This window comes from Dermacentor silvarum, chromosome 1, assembly GCF_013339745.2.
Source record: "Dermacentor silvarum isolate Dsil-2018 chromosome 1, BIME_Dsil_1.4, whole genome shotgun sequence".
NCBI lineage: Eukaryota > Metazoa > Arthropoda > Arachnida > Ixodida > Ixodidae > Dermacentor > Dermacentor silvarum.
In genome coordinates this window covers 147,129,004-147,145,094 of record NC_051154.1, presented here as the reverse complement: position 1 = coordinate 147,145,094, position 16,091 = coordinate 147,129,004, and the positions used below count along the sequence as shown (strand labels likewise).

Sequence of the window (16,091 nt, the reverse complement as noted above, 5' to 3'; positions counted from 1 at the left end):
GCATTACTTGAAGCACACGAAGAGCTTGACCCGCTTAGAGCGAAGTCGCAAGCAGAGGCATCGTCCGCCACTCGGCGGCAGCAACCCTTTTGCGCATGCAATGTCAAATTAATACCGCCGACGAATTAGCCTCATGCAGGCACAGAACAGGCCACAAAAGTACCAAACCCACGACCGATGACCGCGTAATAATGCTCAAGCGAGTGCCGAGTACTCCCAGCTGTTTACTGCGGAGCGAACGAAAGCTGTCAAATTCCATGGCGCAGCGCGCCCGAACCGTTAATCTCGGTCGCAATTGCATCGCTGGTGTCCCCCGTGATAGAATCCACATGAAAATAAAGATTTCCTGACACTTTACGATGCTAGAAAACCACGGTCTCTTGGATGCCAAGAAGTAGCCAAAAGAACGCCGGCAGGCTTGCGCTGTAGCATTCCATAGGGTGCACTTGATGAGCAAAGTTTTACCGCTCCAAAGAGCACTTCTGGCGCTGAAACATGCCGTAAAGCATAAAAGAAGTGCCGCTCCGATTATAAGTGCCATGTTCGACGCGAGGAGCGCCGTTAAAAATCGGAAGACAACTTTGGGGAGGCCGGTCTAGAAATTTGCTTGCCACTCGCCATAATCGGCCTGCATCGCAATAAAACACCGGCCCTAGCTTTGTTGCACTTTTGACGGTGCAAATTGACCGATAACTTGCCAAAAACACGAAAACTCTGAGCGCCGCCAGCGGCGAGTCAGGCTGTCAACATGGCGGGTCAACGCAGGCTGGTGTTTCCCCAGCGATTTTCTTGAGTCGGTCATGCTTGATTCGCGCCATCCGACTTTAGACGAACGGTCTAAATGCATGATAGGGTGATTGAATTTTGTTCTTACACATTTGTCAATGGCGCGGACACGACGGTGCGCTAACACCTACACTCGAACCGTAGAATTAGCACAGTGTCGTCGACAACGGTGCACCAAAAAACAAGAGTTTTTCAAGCTTCACAGCTTCACAACTCGGGAAAAAACTTCCCAGTGATCATGCAAAGCCCCTACTGTAAAACCGTTCAGTTTTCACGATTGCGCTGCATACCACAATGAGCGTAATCGTTTTTTGAGCACAACAAACACAACCTCAGACTACGCCTGCTGCGAAATAAGGTTGAATGTATAGGCGGCGACCACGGCCTCGTGCAATGCTTGGTCAAATTAGAGCAGGGGTTGCTCGCGCCCGATAAGAACTTGAAACAGCCAAAGATCAGTGCCTTTCTTGCACCTGAATAAAGCTTTGCTTCATTGAATACATTGTATTTTGACTTCCTCGCAGTTATAGCGCAATTAAAGCTCGACTGCTTTACCTTTTCTCGAGTGGTCGCTTACATCGAATTACCACTTACTGTAGTTGTCTCATAGGTGTCTTTAAAGTACACAGAACTGCTAGCATATAACGGTCGCATAATTGAAATGGAACACCTAAGTTGTTGCAAGACATCAGGAAGTTGCCTCATACCACATTCATCGATCCATCTACATCACTCCTTGTTCATCCCTCTATCGTGATTATGCTGTCATCATTCAATCGTGGTTATGCCCCATAGTCATGCCATCGTCGTCACACAGATGCTACCATGCCGTCTGTCGTGTCATCGTCATCATTCCCGCTTCTTCATCCGGATGTCATCATACTGTCGATGTTACGACATCATCGTTATAGAGTCATCACTATCTCATTGCTCTCATCGTCCCATTGTCGTCGTTATATCATATTCATAATTTAGGAATCAACATCTCATTGTTGTCACGCTGTCATCGTTATACAGCTTTGTCGATCCATCGATATCATTCCTTCTTCATCATTCCATTGTCACTGTCTCGGCGTCATTCAGTCATCGACATGCCACCATGCTCATGGGCGAACTTGGCAACTGAGTGCCACAGCATAGTGGAACAATATCAGAGTATGTGGCACATAGCCAAAGCAACGAAAGTCTCAGAATTACCACTACACGTGTTAAATAAACCCGACTTCAGGAATAAGGTATGTCGCCACATTGCTTGATTGCTATTTGCGTTACCAACGACAGTCATCGTGAGATGAGTTTTGTAGTACAGTCGAACCCGGGTATACCGAACTTGCCAAAAAACGTTTATTAGTTCGTTCGATATATGGCATAATTCGATATAGGCCCGCTATAGGATTTGATGACGCAAAGGCACATACCAATAAGAAAAGTACTTTATTAATATGGTGGCTTACTTGCGTGCCCTACTTTGGAACATAGGGCACCGGGATGTTTCGCGAACCGAACGTCCACAAACCATTTGTAAACAGCCGCTTCGACATCTTCGTACACAGCAGTGTGCACACGTCGGGCGCCACGGGCACCTGGCCTTTTGTTCGACTTGGCCCTGATGTCTGCCTTGTTCTTCAGGATAGTACTCAAGGTGCTCCTTGGAATCTTGTACGCGGCAGGCGACGTTGGACTTCTTCTCACCGCGCTCGACTCGATTTATGATTTCGAGTTTCGCGGCGAATGGCAAATTCTGCCTCTTTGCACAAGCCATGACGACAGCGCGCCAAGAAAGTTCACAGAGCGCCAACAGGCAACACCACCAGCACGGACCACGCTGAATGAGGACTCGAGGAAAAGAGGCAGCAGCAGGCACACAAGCATAAAGAAAGAAAAAATGGCGCTCACTTGTACCGCCTCCGCGCCTCGGAGAAAGCACGACGGCCTCTGATTGGCTGTGGGTGTTCACCCTTGCACAGCCGGGTCTAAACCACTTTTTCTAGGGTGGCGCCGGCAGTTTTCCCCGCCACCGCAAGGGAAAGCCAACTTGCTGGGGCACTTTTGAGGCACATGGAGTTTGATATATCGGTTGTCGTGGCTATTTTCGTTCGATGTAACAGTAACTTTTGCTATATATTCTCAATGTAAATTTACCGTGTTTAGAAATTGTTCGATATACGGGATAATTTGATATAAACGGGTTCGATATAGTCGGGCTCGACTGTAATGTTTTTCATTCCATCACTCGTTGCGCAGTCCTTAGCTTCTTCTAAAGCTTCTTCGTTATCCAAGTTCCAGCCCCATATGCTACTACCGGTAGAATGAAACAATCATATAGGTAATCTTCTTTTCTCAAGGATAATGGTAAGGTGCCATTAATGACTTGGATGTGCCTGCCTGCTGTACATGCTCCGACTTTTATTCAGAAAACTTCCTTCTCACAACCCCGTTTCCTTGTGACTAATTGGCCTAGCTAAATGTAAACTTGCACAGCTTCTAGAGGATGACTACCAATCACAATTCTTGTTAACTCACGAGGATAATCAACGTTGCTAGTTTCCAAGAGTAACTAGCGAAGTATTAAAGCACATTCACCAGAACTCTCATGCGACAGTGGTGAATGCCAGCGACTTTCACACCATCAACGACTGAGCTTGCACTCTCCTCCTAGTTTGCAAGGGCTATAAGACACACAGTTGCGACGCTGCGCTCACACTATGTGAACTTGCGCAGCATCGTGCATGGCAGCCTCAAGAGCTGGATCAGAAAGGGCTGCCTAACCAAAAGACCTTTTATTTTCATCGAGGTGGGATCGAAATAAACAATTAAAAAGTAATTTTGAACATAAAGACAAATACTGTGTGGTCAGCATATGACTGCAGAAACTAATGCTGAGCCTAGTTGGTTAGCAGCCTTAGCACATTCACTGCAAAGGGGTTCTCAGGTAGATCATGGCAGTTATTCACCCTGTGTGGCTGAATGGGCCTTTCCTGTGGTGCATGAGCGACACCTATGCAAGAAATCAACAGAGGAGAAAATTTCTAGTTGCTTTTCATTGGACACACCATGGAGCCATCTCTCTGGAGGTCAAGAAAGCTGCAGAGGAGCATGACTCACCAGTAAGCTGCTGGTGGGTCATGACACACAGGCGTGAGAACCATCGTCTATCTGCTGCATAGATCTTTAGTCACTCAGCCATTTTTTTCCGCTTCAAATGAAGCCCTTCGTGCGGCAGCAGCTGCTGCTATCAATATCCTGTTGGTGATTCTTTCTCGCAAGCAGCAGATGGCCACTCATCATATTATCATTTTCCTCCTCACAAGCTGCTTGAGCATGCTAGTGCTGCAGCAGCTCACTGGTCCATAAAATCTGCTTCTGTGCCATTCCACTGAACGGTGTCTTTCCTCTTTGATAGCAGTGTGGTAGGCAGTGGAACCAGAGATCCGCCAAAATCCTATAACAGTTTTCCTATTCAGTCATCCTGTTTGCAATGAAACAATTCTTCTTTGTTATGACTTCACCATGACATCAGCTTTGACACCCATGGTGCAGGTTCAAGAACAACAAGGATCTCTTACATTACGGAAACTGTGGTTGGGGGAAGGACTGAATTGTGGAAGTGCTTCTATTCATAAAAATCCAGTACTTATATTTGTTTTGTTAAAGCAAAGCTTCCTTTGCCTCTAAGAAGGCTAAGAAGAGTATGTTTTATCGCTGTATTTTAACTTTTTTCATGTGCAAACTCAGGAAAAATACAACACAGCTTCAATTAAGTGCTAAGTGCTTAAGGAAGCGTGAGCACATTTTATTGTGAGCAGGCGACCTCCCATCGAGATTCAAAGCTTTCTGCACAGCCGCCACCTTGTTTGGACAGCGAAATATCCTGCATCATTTTTTACTTTAGTGTCGTCTTTGCCGTCTTCGGCAGAATTGGAATGAGACTCAAGATGGCCACTGTGCACTTGGCTGCCTATTTAGCCATCTACAGCCAGGACGTACCCAGTGACCCAAGTTGTCTATACAGTGGAACCTCGTTGATACGATCTACACAGGAACCGGAAAATAAAACGTATCATAAAACGTAGACGTGTGTGTGTGTGTGTGTGTGTACAGGGCGTTTCAGTGAACACTTTCAAAATTTATTTAAGGTTGCCTGTGGCAGATAGCCCGATTCTAGTTAATGAGCTAGTCTACTCGAAGAGGCGGACATTACTTGCACAAGAAATTGAAATGCATAATCGACTAATTAACAAAAATTCACTAAGTTTTCAACTAATTACCTGATGGCGCATATTGCAATTTACAAATTGCAGCCGTGGAGTTCGCAAGGCAGATCCATTTAGAATTTACTCTCAGGATGACACCAGTTTCGAAATATTAATTCCCGAAATTTGCGGAAAAATGCATTGGAATTCCAGTTAATCTTGTGCATCAATGCATAAAGCGACGTTTTGTTAAGAAATTAACTGGAACGCCAATGCATTTCGCCGCAAACTTTGGAAATTATATCTCGAAACTGGTGTCCCCTTGAGAATTAATTCGAAGTGGTTGGTGTCATTATGCTGTCATCATTCAATCGTGGTTATGCCCCATAGTCATGCCATCGTCGTCACACAGATGCTACCATGCCGTCTGTCGTGTCATCGTCATCATTCCCGCTTCTTCATCCGGATGTCATCATACTGTCGATGTTACGACATCATCGTTATAGAGTCGTCACTATCTCATTGCTCGTGCCTTCATTGTAGCCTTGCGAACTCCACGGCAACAATTTGTAAATTGCAATATGGGCCATCAGGTAATTAGTTAGAAACTTAATTAGTAATTTTTTGGTAATTATTCATTTATGCAGTTCAATTTCTTGTGCAAGTAACGTCCGCCTCTTTGAGTAGACCAGCTCCTGAACTAAAATTGTGCTATCTGCCACAGGCAACCTTTCAGAATTTTGAAAGTGTTCGCTGAAACACCCTGTATATATATATATATATATATATATAGCATCTCGTTAATTCGAACACTAAGGCGACAAGAAATTTATTCAAGTAAAGCAGAGTTCGAACTAAGGACAGCCCTGTTACATATAGTGCACAAAAGAGGACATGGGTCCCGAGAAAAAAATTTTATTATTGAACCTAGACGCATGAATTTTTCAGGGAACATTCAACTTTCTGTACTGATTACTAATATGCAATTATCTTTTATCTACATGCATCCGAAAAAAAGTTACCATTCTTGCCTTATAAATTTGGGATGTGACTTGCATAAAAAGTAATGCATCAACAGAGCTCAAATTTTAAAGGTATGTTCCCGGATGTTCAAAGAGTGCACATATGCAATTTAATGCTTGTATCTATATTTTAGCCAAAGTTATGAAGTTCCTAAGCAGTCTCATACCTGAATATTCACTGCAGATTTCTACATGATTTTAAAATGTTGCAGTATCCTAAAACACTATATCATAGTTTTCTTGCACACTCTAACTCTCTAGCATTCAAGCAAAAAAAAAAATCAAGAGAATTGACTTAGCATTCGCGACACAGTGTTGATCCCAAAATTCAAAACATGGTAAATTCTTTATTTGAGAAGAAACTTTATGCAGTAAGTTGTTCACCATATCGAGGTTGACAATGGTATAAGTCGTGGTTGACGCACTTTCGGGGATGCACTCGCTCACGAGAAAATTAATTTTGCGATCCGTCGCCGAGACCGAGGAAAGTTCCACTGCTTTTTGCTGTGCACGCTGTTCGATCATATCGCGGTCAGCCGTTGTCAAAAGCGTCGAGTCTATCCTCACACGGTCCGGTCGCTTGCGCATACCCGTAGTACTGGAAGCAGCATCCATAATCACCGTCACGCTTTCTCCAGCTACGAGTTCTTTTGTTGCATCACTACCGTCTGCAGTTGTAATCGCAAGCAGCTGCGATGTTTTCTGGCGCCTTGACGCAGTATCACCGCTGTCAGCTGATTCCGACACCACCATGACCGCTATCGCGATCGCCGGCTGCACTTGTGTCGCACCGCCGCTTCCCCCCGTCGCGGCAACCCTTCCGCTCTTCTGCCGAGGTCTGCAGATGTCATCGTCGATAACAGCGATGTTTTGCAGCAATCTGGCCACGTACCACCACTGTCAGAGGCTGTCGCGATCGGCGGCTGCCTTTGTGACGGGCTGCTACATCGCGGCGTCTGCCAGTCTGCTGTTCCGCTCAGCTCTGTCGATGACCCCGCTGATGACTGCGATGACTCCTCGGGCTGCACAGCACGTTTTCTCCGCCGTTTGCCGAATTTGTGCAGTGTGCGGAACTTCCGAGCACGGTTTGGCATCTTGATCACGATCGTGGAACAAGAAAACGGGCGGAATAGCGTTGCCTGTGCGCATCTTTGGCCGCGCACGCTTGATCGCCAGTGTTGCCAGTCCCCGCGCTCCAATCACAAGCCGTCATTCAGTCATGTGACAGCTATGGACCAATGATACGGCGCGGTTCTTTCTCTTGCTTTTGCCCGGCAGCACTCTCCCGTGGCACCATTGGAGGTTCTTTTATGGCGGGAAAGCAAGCCGAAAAGACGCTCTTTCAAATGAGACCAAGATGGCCGGGCTTCGGCGAGCGGTTAGGGCGTGCCGGACAGCGCAAAAAGGGGCCATTTTCGGCGTTTTCGTAAGCGAAAGCAAGTGCTCCGATGAATAAAGACGGCATTTTTTTACTTAACGACGTGTCATTTTGAGCCAATTTTTTGCTGGCATGTGAGCGATGGTATGAAGAAAACGAAAATCACGTACGTCCAAGTGCGATAAGATTGCGCCGTTTGCTGTAGGTGCGAGGGTGAGCCAAGAAGGATGGCGGCTTTATGCGCGCTTTCCTCCTGGGTGCCCAATGTTGGAGAGGACGTGATAAAGCGCACGGTAATGTGATCAAGCACAAGCTAGGAGGGAGGCAGGAGAGCGCACGGTAACATAACGCAGCTCTGCTTGATCTGGTTTGTTCTCAGCTTCAAGCGCATCTCTCCTTGTCATTTTTACGGCACACGACATTACAGAGCTAGTGAAGCATAGAATCTTTGCCTTTGGCTCGGGTGTGCCCGAAAATCGATCCATGGGATTGAGAAATTTTGTTCAATTTTTCTCTATTCTAATATATAGGACTTTGCTGGGACCAAGAGAGCAGTTCAAATTATCCAATTCGAATTATCTGGATTTCACTGTACGTACAAAAAAATTCCGTCAGAACCCATTTCACAATGAATGTCAATATTAATGCGATTAACATTGAAGCAATGTAGCGACACACTGTATTGTCAACTTCTTCAATTCTGTGTAGCCAACTTCTTGAATTTTCTGTTACCGACATCTTCACTTCTCTGTAGCTCAACGCTCCTTGTTCAATGCACGCTCCGGTCCCATTTTCTTCACTAAACTTTTTCTCCACACTTGGCTACTTTTGACGCCAACTTTTTTACTTCTCTGTTGCGGACTTCATCATTTCTTGCCTTTGGTTTTACATGTCTATCCGGGCACCTACCCAGTGACACGTACCCATTCTGGAGGTTTGGCCAAGACTGTTTGAATACCTAGTGTCACAAGCCCAGCTGCGCATACCCAATGACCCAAGTTGTCAATTCCCAAGTTATCTCGTATTCGGTCACATACCCAGTGCCCCAAGTTGGCACAAGAGAGGTTAAGATACCTACAGACATACCGAAAAGTGCGTGAAGTTCCCAAAAAATGACAATCGCACTAATAGATCCAGCAAGGAAACGACAACGAAACCAAACCCCGAGGAAATAGCAAAACATGCACTCATCATAGGTGTTCGTGTGTTCTTTCGTCTATTCGTCTTCCTTGTTGCGCCGTTCTGAAGCCATGCATCCGTACCAACTCGCCCAATTGTCAGTGCTACTCCAATATATAGACAGAGGCAGAGAACACTCAAAACGACTATCAAGCAGCATCTCTTCTCCTGGCTGGCATCACCACCACAGTGCTTCATGCTGCACCTGCAGAGCCTGGTGTCAGCAAGCACATGAAGACTAAAATTTGATAATGTCAGCAAGGAGTGCATATTATCCTGAACAATGGTGGCACCCTTCAAATGTTTTCAGAGGTTTTCTCTATAGCAAGATGCCTTCACCTTTCCCCATACAGCTCAGACCACTTATAATGTAACTAACTACAGTATAGATCACTTATAACGTAACCGCTTATAGTGCAGGACCGGATATAGTGCGGTCTTTCCAGACTACCGTTCATTTTCCCATAGCACTCCATGTATACACGTATCGCTTACAGTGCAGTTGCGGGAAACGAAATACCAGTTACAGTGCGGCTGCCTGGGAGTACGGAAGTCAGCGGAGACGGCGAACGCTCCCCTCAAACGGGCACCCCAAGGAGTGCTCGAGGAAGAAAGAGAGACGAAGTGGAGAAGAAGGGCACGCGGTGCGAACGAACAGCCAGTGAGGCAGAAACCAGAATCTTGAGTGCGAGTCATGAAATATCACGACGCGCATAGCGAGCGAGGTCCACGAAACTGCCAACGCCGGCCAGCGCTCACTTCACGATAACGGCAGTAAACGAAACTTCAGGGAGCGGGCGGCGCTTCAGGGAGCGCACGGCGAAGGGCGCACGCGGAGACCATGGAATGTGAGGGAGGAGGGCGGCAGGGAAGCGGATTTCGCCTCGGCAACTCCGCCGCTTCAGTGGCTCATCTCTCCCTCCCTCGTAGCTCCCTCACTTTCGACAGTCCCTCACTTTCGACTGTCACTGTGCGTGTTTGCCGCCGTGCAGGAGCCGCCTCTCCAGCCAGCCCGCGCCAGCTCCCCGAAGTTTCGTTTTCTGCCGTTATCGGGAAGCGGGCGTTTGCCGGCATGGGCAGTTTCGTTGGCCGGCCTGGGACAGCACCGCTGCTTCCCTCTGCGCCGTAGCCGCAGCGTACAAGGTTAACACGTGACTAGAAAGTAGAGAAAGCATAAAGGAGAAAGAAGGGTTTCCTGCCATTCTCTACGCGTGGCTACGGTAGCATGGCTGAGACGTCGGCACGTATACGCATGTTCCGGCACAACGCAGAATCAGCGACCTTGCCATTTGAGAGAGGGTGAAATTCCCGCCGCGTTTTTTTTTTTCCTTCTTTCTTTTTTTGTTTTGGGCGCGCGCGACATTGAGGGGTCTCTCCTAAGCTTTTACTCTATGGCGGTGCTGGAGCAATTCCGGTCGGAGGCGCCGCCATGTGATTTGGTTCAAATTAACGAGATTCGACTGTAAATTGAATGCAAACATTCTAGCCGCATTCCTCGACTGTCGCATATGTGTGACGGCTCGGTGCACATGTTTTGCATATGTGCGGGCCTTGAAAATTGTTGCTTTGGTTATAGTGCGGCACCGCTTATAGTGCGGATATTCGCGACTCCAGCGACTTACGTTATAAGCGGTCTACACTGTACTTATAGCGCAGGACTCGATATAACGCAGTCTTTCCTGACTCTCATTTATCTTCCCATAGAGTTCAATGTATACGCATACCGTTTATAGTGCAGCCGCGCTAGACAAAATACCAGTTATAATGCGGTTTCTAGAAAATCCCATAGACAAGCAAGGCAGCAAGCACACTTCTCATTGTCACTCTTTGGCTCTTCAGTTTGTGTGCAAAAAGTAAATACAGTTGCCGGTTGATTTTTTCAGACATGAATGCAGTCTAAAAAATGTCTGAATTACAAGGCAGGCCAAAAAAACGAATTTTGACGGCACAATCAATTTGTTCTTTATTACAACTACAGCCCCGCGGAAAAATTGGTAGATGCCACGAGTGTGTTTCGTGGTCACCCATTACAATGCACATCATCGTGCATGTGACCTTGACTCTGCAACACTGTAAACTATGTTCCACAACTTCATGAGTTCAGAACATTGTCCACACGCAAGCTTTCACCATTTCTACCAGTATGCGCGCATAAGGACTTTTGCTATACGTGTTCGCGGTAGTTGCCGGCTTATTGGCCACAAACTCTGCTTCACGTGCACTGCTGTCAGTTAAGCCTTTGCACATTATCTCACGCCAGATCTCTGTGTACTCGTCTACAGGTACGTACATACATATATCAATGGCGAGCTTCCCTTGAACAGCGTGCCACTTGATATCCCCTCCAGCTAGGCCTAACCAACACTGTCTTGTTGGGATTTGGCAGCCAAAGTTGGAGTTTGATGTAGAGGCAATGAAATACTACGCAGTGCCGGTACGGCACTTGGAAAGCGGAGGAATCACTACGCAATGAAAGTGAGGGCACATCCTAGTCGTATCCAATGCTTTGAATTCCGGATACACACGGCTGCTTGGTCTATGTATTTTGCATGTGCACAGCCTGTGAAAATTGTTGTTTTGGTTATAATGCGGTACCGCTTATACTAGTGTAAAAATTCACGACTTCAGCCACTTACATTATAAGTGGTCTACGCTGTAGTTAGTACACTGTATTTTTTGTATTGCTGTTTTTAAATGTGATACCCAGGAAGATAGGTGGGTTCCTGTTCGCTCAAAAACAGTTTCCATGCTTTTTCCTAAGTATTTATTTGCTTGCCATATATGTGCATGCATCATGGCAGGTGTTAGTTTTCTCCATTCATTTTATAAATGTGTCCCAATGAAGTTGCTTGATTATTGCCCCAGCAATTTTACATTTATGCCAAAATGAATGTTTCATACTTTCATACACTTGTTAAACATTCTGTTAATAATATTACGAGAGACAAAAGTTATATTAACTAATAATGTTGACAGTACAAAGCATTAAACTATGCATGCCTCACCATAGAAGGTATTGTATCGAGCACATCACTTACTACTATGTTCACCTTCTTTCATTGCATTAGTTCGCTCTGCACCTACGGCATCGAAACATTTCTTACAGATGATCTCGAAGCCAGGTCTCGAAAGCCAGATCTCGAAAGCCAGATCTCGAAATTCTCGAAGCCAGATCTCGAAATTTGCAGCTAGAGAAAATATATCAGCTCAAATACATAAAATTTCTATGCTTGAAATCACATAAAGCATCAAGTCCTGGGCTGACATGCAAGTAAGGTCATCTCTAATTCTTCCCAATAAAAACTTACACACATGCACTAGTCACTGAGAGCCATGTCATCTCATCCTAAATTATGCCAAAATTTTTCCTTCAGATTATGCACTCCATGTAGCCTTCACGTGCCTTACTCTAGTAAATACACAGTCAGCTATATAGGCAGCAGTGCTTTTAATGCTGAAAGCAGATAATAAATGTTGAGGCTTTATGTACAAAATACGCCCTGTTGGCTACAAGGGATGCCATAGAGGAGGGCTGCAAATATATTCGACCATCTGGGCATCTCTCTGATAGCGCATGCCCTACCCAGTTCTGAAACTTTAAAATCCCAACATAATTGTGATAAACGAGTTGTACGCTTCTAAAACAGCTATCTACACATAATGCAAGGAAAAACTGAGCTCATACAAAACAGGAAATCAGTTAGGGAGAAAATGAGGCTACTAGTATTTACATGATAAAGTGCAAGCAAACTGCTGCAGTGCCATCATCTATCTGTTGTAACAGAAACCATCCACCTGGAATCAATTTCCATAGCCCCAGGCAGATAGCACTATCAAGTGTATGAATTTGTTTTGCGAAATTGAATTTCTTTTGCAAATTTACAAAATTAACACCACAGTTGGTAACACATCGATTAAGACATTAGCCTGGAAAAGAATGGCAAAAACCTTTGTGTGTATTGTTTGCTCAAGTCGTGAGAAATGGAAAGGAAATGGAAATGGAAACTGTTTCATCCACAAATACGAAAGTGAGTTTCTAAGCTCGCATTGAGGCTAGTTGGAATAGCACTATTGGGATCTGGCACTGAAAAGGTACACTAGACATACAAATAGAACATGAACATGAACCAGGAAGTGCTGTACGTTGTGTCTAGTATACCTCTGCAGTGTTGTATACCAATAGGGCAACATATCCTAGTCTATAGCAAACAAACCACAGTTGCACCACTGCCACAAGTAGTGCGATAAAATTTTATCTGCAATGCAGACAAAACTGTCAGGCCCAAATTTGCCAAAATAAATTATAGTGTAAGCATGCCCAATGCTCAATGCCATTTGATAACATTATAAAATTGCTGTCGCACAACAATGTGCATTACAGAACGCTAACACTGCATTGTTCATTACCTGCTCTTAACCCTTTAGCCGCCAACCCTGAGCTGTACTCATCACACGAATTTGTACCAATATCGCCAACGACGAGTCACACTCGTCCAGCCCGATTTTCCGCTCCTTCCACTGCCTAAGACGTATCCCGGTTGTCAATTGCTTTGCTTGCAATTTTCAACCCTAGATGGCGGTAGTTGTCTATGAAAAACCGCATTTCGTGCCTTTCGCGCATGTTATAAGCCTGGCAATAGTCATTTCATAATGGCGCTTCGCAAGAAGAATGCCGGTGGCGGCGATGCTCCAAGAAAAAGAGGTGCTTCTTGGAGCAGTACAGAAAGCAGCGTTAGTGAGGACATGGAATTTGTTTCTGACAGCGACTCAGATGTTGTCTTTATCCTGGATATTGCTTCAGATGATGACGAGAGCGACGGCGGTGACGACGACGACGGTGACGCACTGAGCAGCGCACGTGTGTGGCCAGTGCATGAACACCGATAACCCGCCACCTGCGCCTCCGTGGTTTCCTTTCTCTTCAATGCCCGGCAGCCCACTGACGAGAATGACATTCTCAGCTGGTTTCATGTATTTTTTGACTGGGGCATCATTGACCTAGTAATCGTCACGAAGACAAACCATTATGCGGTAGCGTACTTTGCTGCTCGGTGTCCTAATTCTAAACAGAAATCAATGATGTAACATATATTTTAGAATCAGAATTGCATTGAAAAAATTATGACTACTTAAAAAAAATGGCTGATTTTGGTACGTTTTTCAGAAGTTAAATTGGCGGTTAAAGGGTTAAGAAAAGAGGGAAGCCACATATTTTAGTCTTGAAATCCTTTTCCCTACAGTGACATTTTCCAACCTTTTCTAAAAGCAACACACTTCAAACATTTACTCAAGATACGGCTCTACGTAAATGAATGGCAAACATAGCCTCCAACAGGCCTCCTGGGAGGAATCCATTAATGTGACGTGAAACATGAAAATTGAGTTACTGCATACAACCTGAAGGGGTAAAAACCTTAAACAGAAGGAAAACACTGTCAGAATATTCTGTCCTTAACATCTCATAAGCAAGCAAGAATAACGCTGCCAATACCTTATGAACTGTTTCATCCACAAGGCCTCCAATAACGTAAACAGTGTTGGATCCCAAGGGTGTAGTTGGGAGGGCCTCAGGTGCATCCGGACTCAGGTAGAGCAGCGAATCCTTAGGAAACAGCTCCACATGACTTTCTGCCCTCATCTCCACCTATCGAAAAAATAAAAAACTATTATGCCCCCAAAGCAACTATTTCAAAAACAACAAACAAAGAAAGTGCCCAGACAAAAGGACATGACTGACATGACATGAAAAAATGTAAACTGGTGGAGGTAGAATACACACTGCAGGTGTGGGCAAAAATCCGTACCAAAGCTACAACGGCAGCTAAACAGGGCTCAGAAAGACGTACATGATGTCATCTACAGCATACACCCAAAACTGAAATTCATTTGGTATCCCTTCAAACTATTGATGAAGTTCTTCAGCCAAGTGTTGATGATTTTGTTTCTGAAGGCCAAACTACACGTATGCGTGCCGGCGCGCGAAAGCTCGTGCCCACGTGCCTCACGCATGCACAGATGGTACAGGACCGATCGTTCTTCATTACCTGCACATGCGTGAGGCACATGGGCCGAGCTTTCGCACGCTGGCACACGTACGTGTAGTTTGGCCTGTGTGTGTTTTGCTGTCTTCCTTGTTTGAACAGTGTTCTGTTCTTTTGTGTATATATGCTACGATTTGTGACTTGTATTTGTTTCATTTTTGCAAATTTTGTAATCACTTTTGTTTTGTAACCTGCCATGCTAAAATCCCCAGTGGGGACTGCAGTTCAATAAATCAATAAAAATAAAGGGACCAACATCTGACCAAAAGGTGTCATGCAATTATGATAGAAATTAAGTGATTCTGGTTCCCATTAATGTTATGTTATTAATATATATTGTAGTAATATAATATTAATTTAATCAAACGCTGGCAGTTCATTGTGTAAGGTGTCCAAAATTTCAAACACCTTACAGCACATCATGCAATAATTTGGACTTCAACTGCAAGACCGTGTGCTAATATGGCCACCAAGTCAAGCAGAAATAGTGATACTGTATTTGCGTTTTGAGACGCTGTCGGCATGGTCGTCAGCCATGTCGCCAGCGCCCCACAAAACCAAAACTAGTGAATCCTCGTCTATCTAGTAGTCGTCGATGAGAATTCCATGCATACGATGACTTGACTGAATTCAGTGCATGCATTGACAGTGGTCAGAGCGTCACTCTGATCAATGACGAAGTGTGAAAAGGTATAGCATAGAAGTCATTGCTAAAAAATCAGGGCCACGAAATGTCTAGGCCAAGGGCAAGTGTACATGTGCCCGCAGCAACACGTGTTTACAAACTTGGTCGTATTCATGAGCGATCACTTTCTAAAGATACCTTCACTTTCGCGATATTTCGCGTTACCAGTATATTTTGCATCGGCGGGCGGCTCCGCACAGTGACAAGATAGCGTGCTTGGCACTGTGCCAAGAATGCCTTCGCTCACTGACGCTGATGCGTCTTGCGCTATAGCCATGTGAAATTAAAGGCACTCCTGCAAGTGACAATCTAAGAATACGGCGCACCCCTTTTGGCCACTTGTGGAATAAAGTCACTTATTTTTGGGCAAACCTGGTATTTCAGACTCCCGATTATTCGGATGCCTTGGCGGTTCCCGCCGGGTCTAAATTATGGGCTGGCGACTGTAATCTCGTGGACGCTCCGGAGCAAGTGTTTCCATTTCAACAGCGAAAAGCTTTCTAGGTATTGAATCAGAAACTAAAGACCTCAAGTGCGACAAGCAGATCGCGAGCGGCATGGGCTGAAGAAAGCAGCAGCAGTTTTGGCAGCCAGTTGTACTCACACCTACCATGAACTGAGCAACGTACAGTGGGCTGCTCCCTGGATTCAATGCGAAGTGTGCGTATTTGGCAAGTGAAAGCCCGGACAGAATGGCGTCGGAGGAGGCTGCTTTGCAAAGGCTGACAGGCTGACGTCAAGCTTTTTCTGTCCTTCACGATGAAAACTTTTTCTATCACCACCTAGCAATTACAATGGTGATGACGT

General features: G+C 45.3%; 1 protein-coding gene across 5 annotated transcripts in view; it reads right to left on the bottom strand.

Moving 5' to 3' along the window:
- The window catches only part of LOC119436217 (tRNA methyltransferase 10 homolog B-like), a 51,551-nt gene that overhangs the window by 20,123 nt on the left and 15,337 nt on the right, over window positions 1-16,091 (bottom strand). For all 5 annotated transcript variants that reach the window (XM_049656342.1, XM_049656345.1, XM_049656333.1 and 2 more), the window contains exon 6: window positions 14,050-14,202. In XM_049656342.1, coding sequence (XP_049512299.1) covers window positions 14,050-14,202 — 153 coding nt within the window. The remainder of the gene's footprint in view (window positions 1-14,049; window positions 14,203-16,091) is intronic.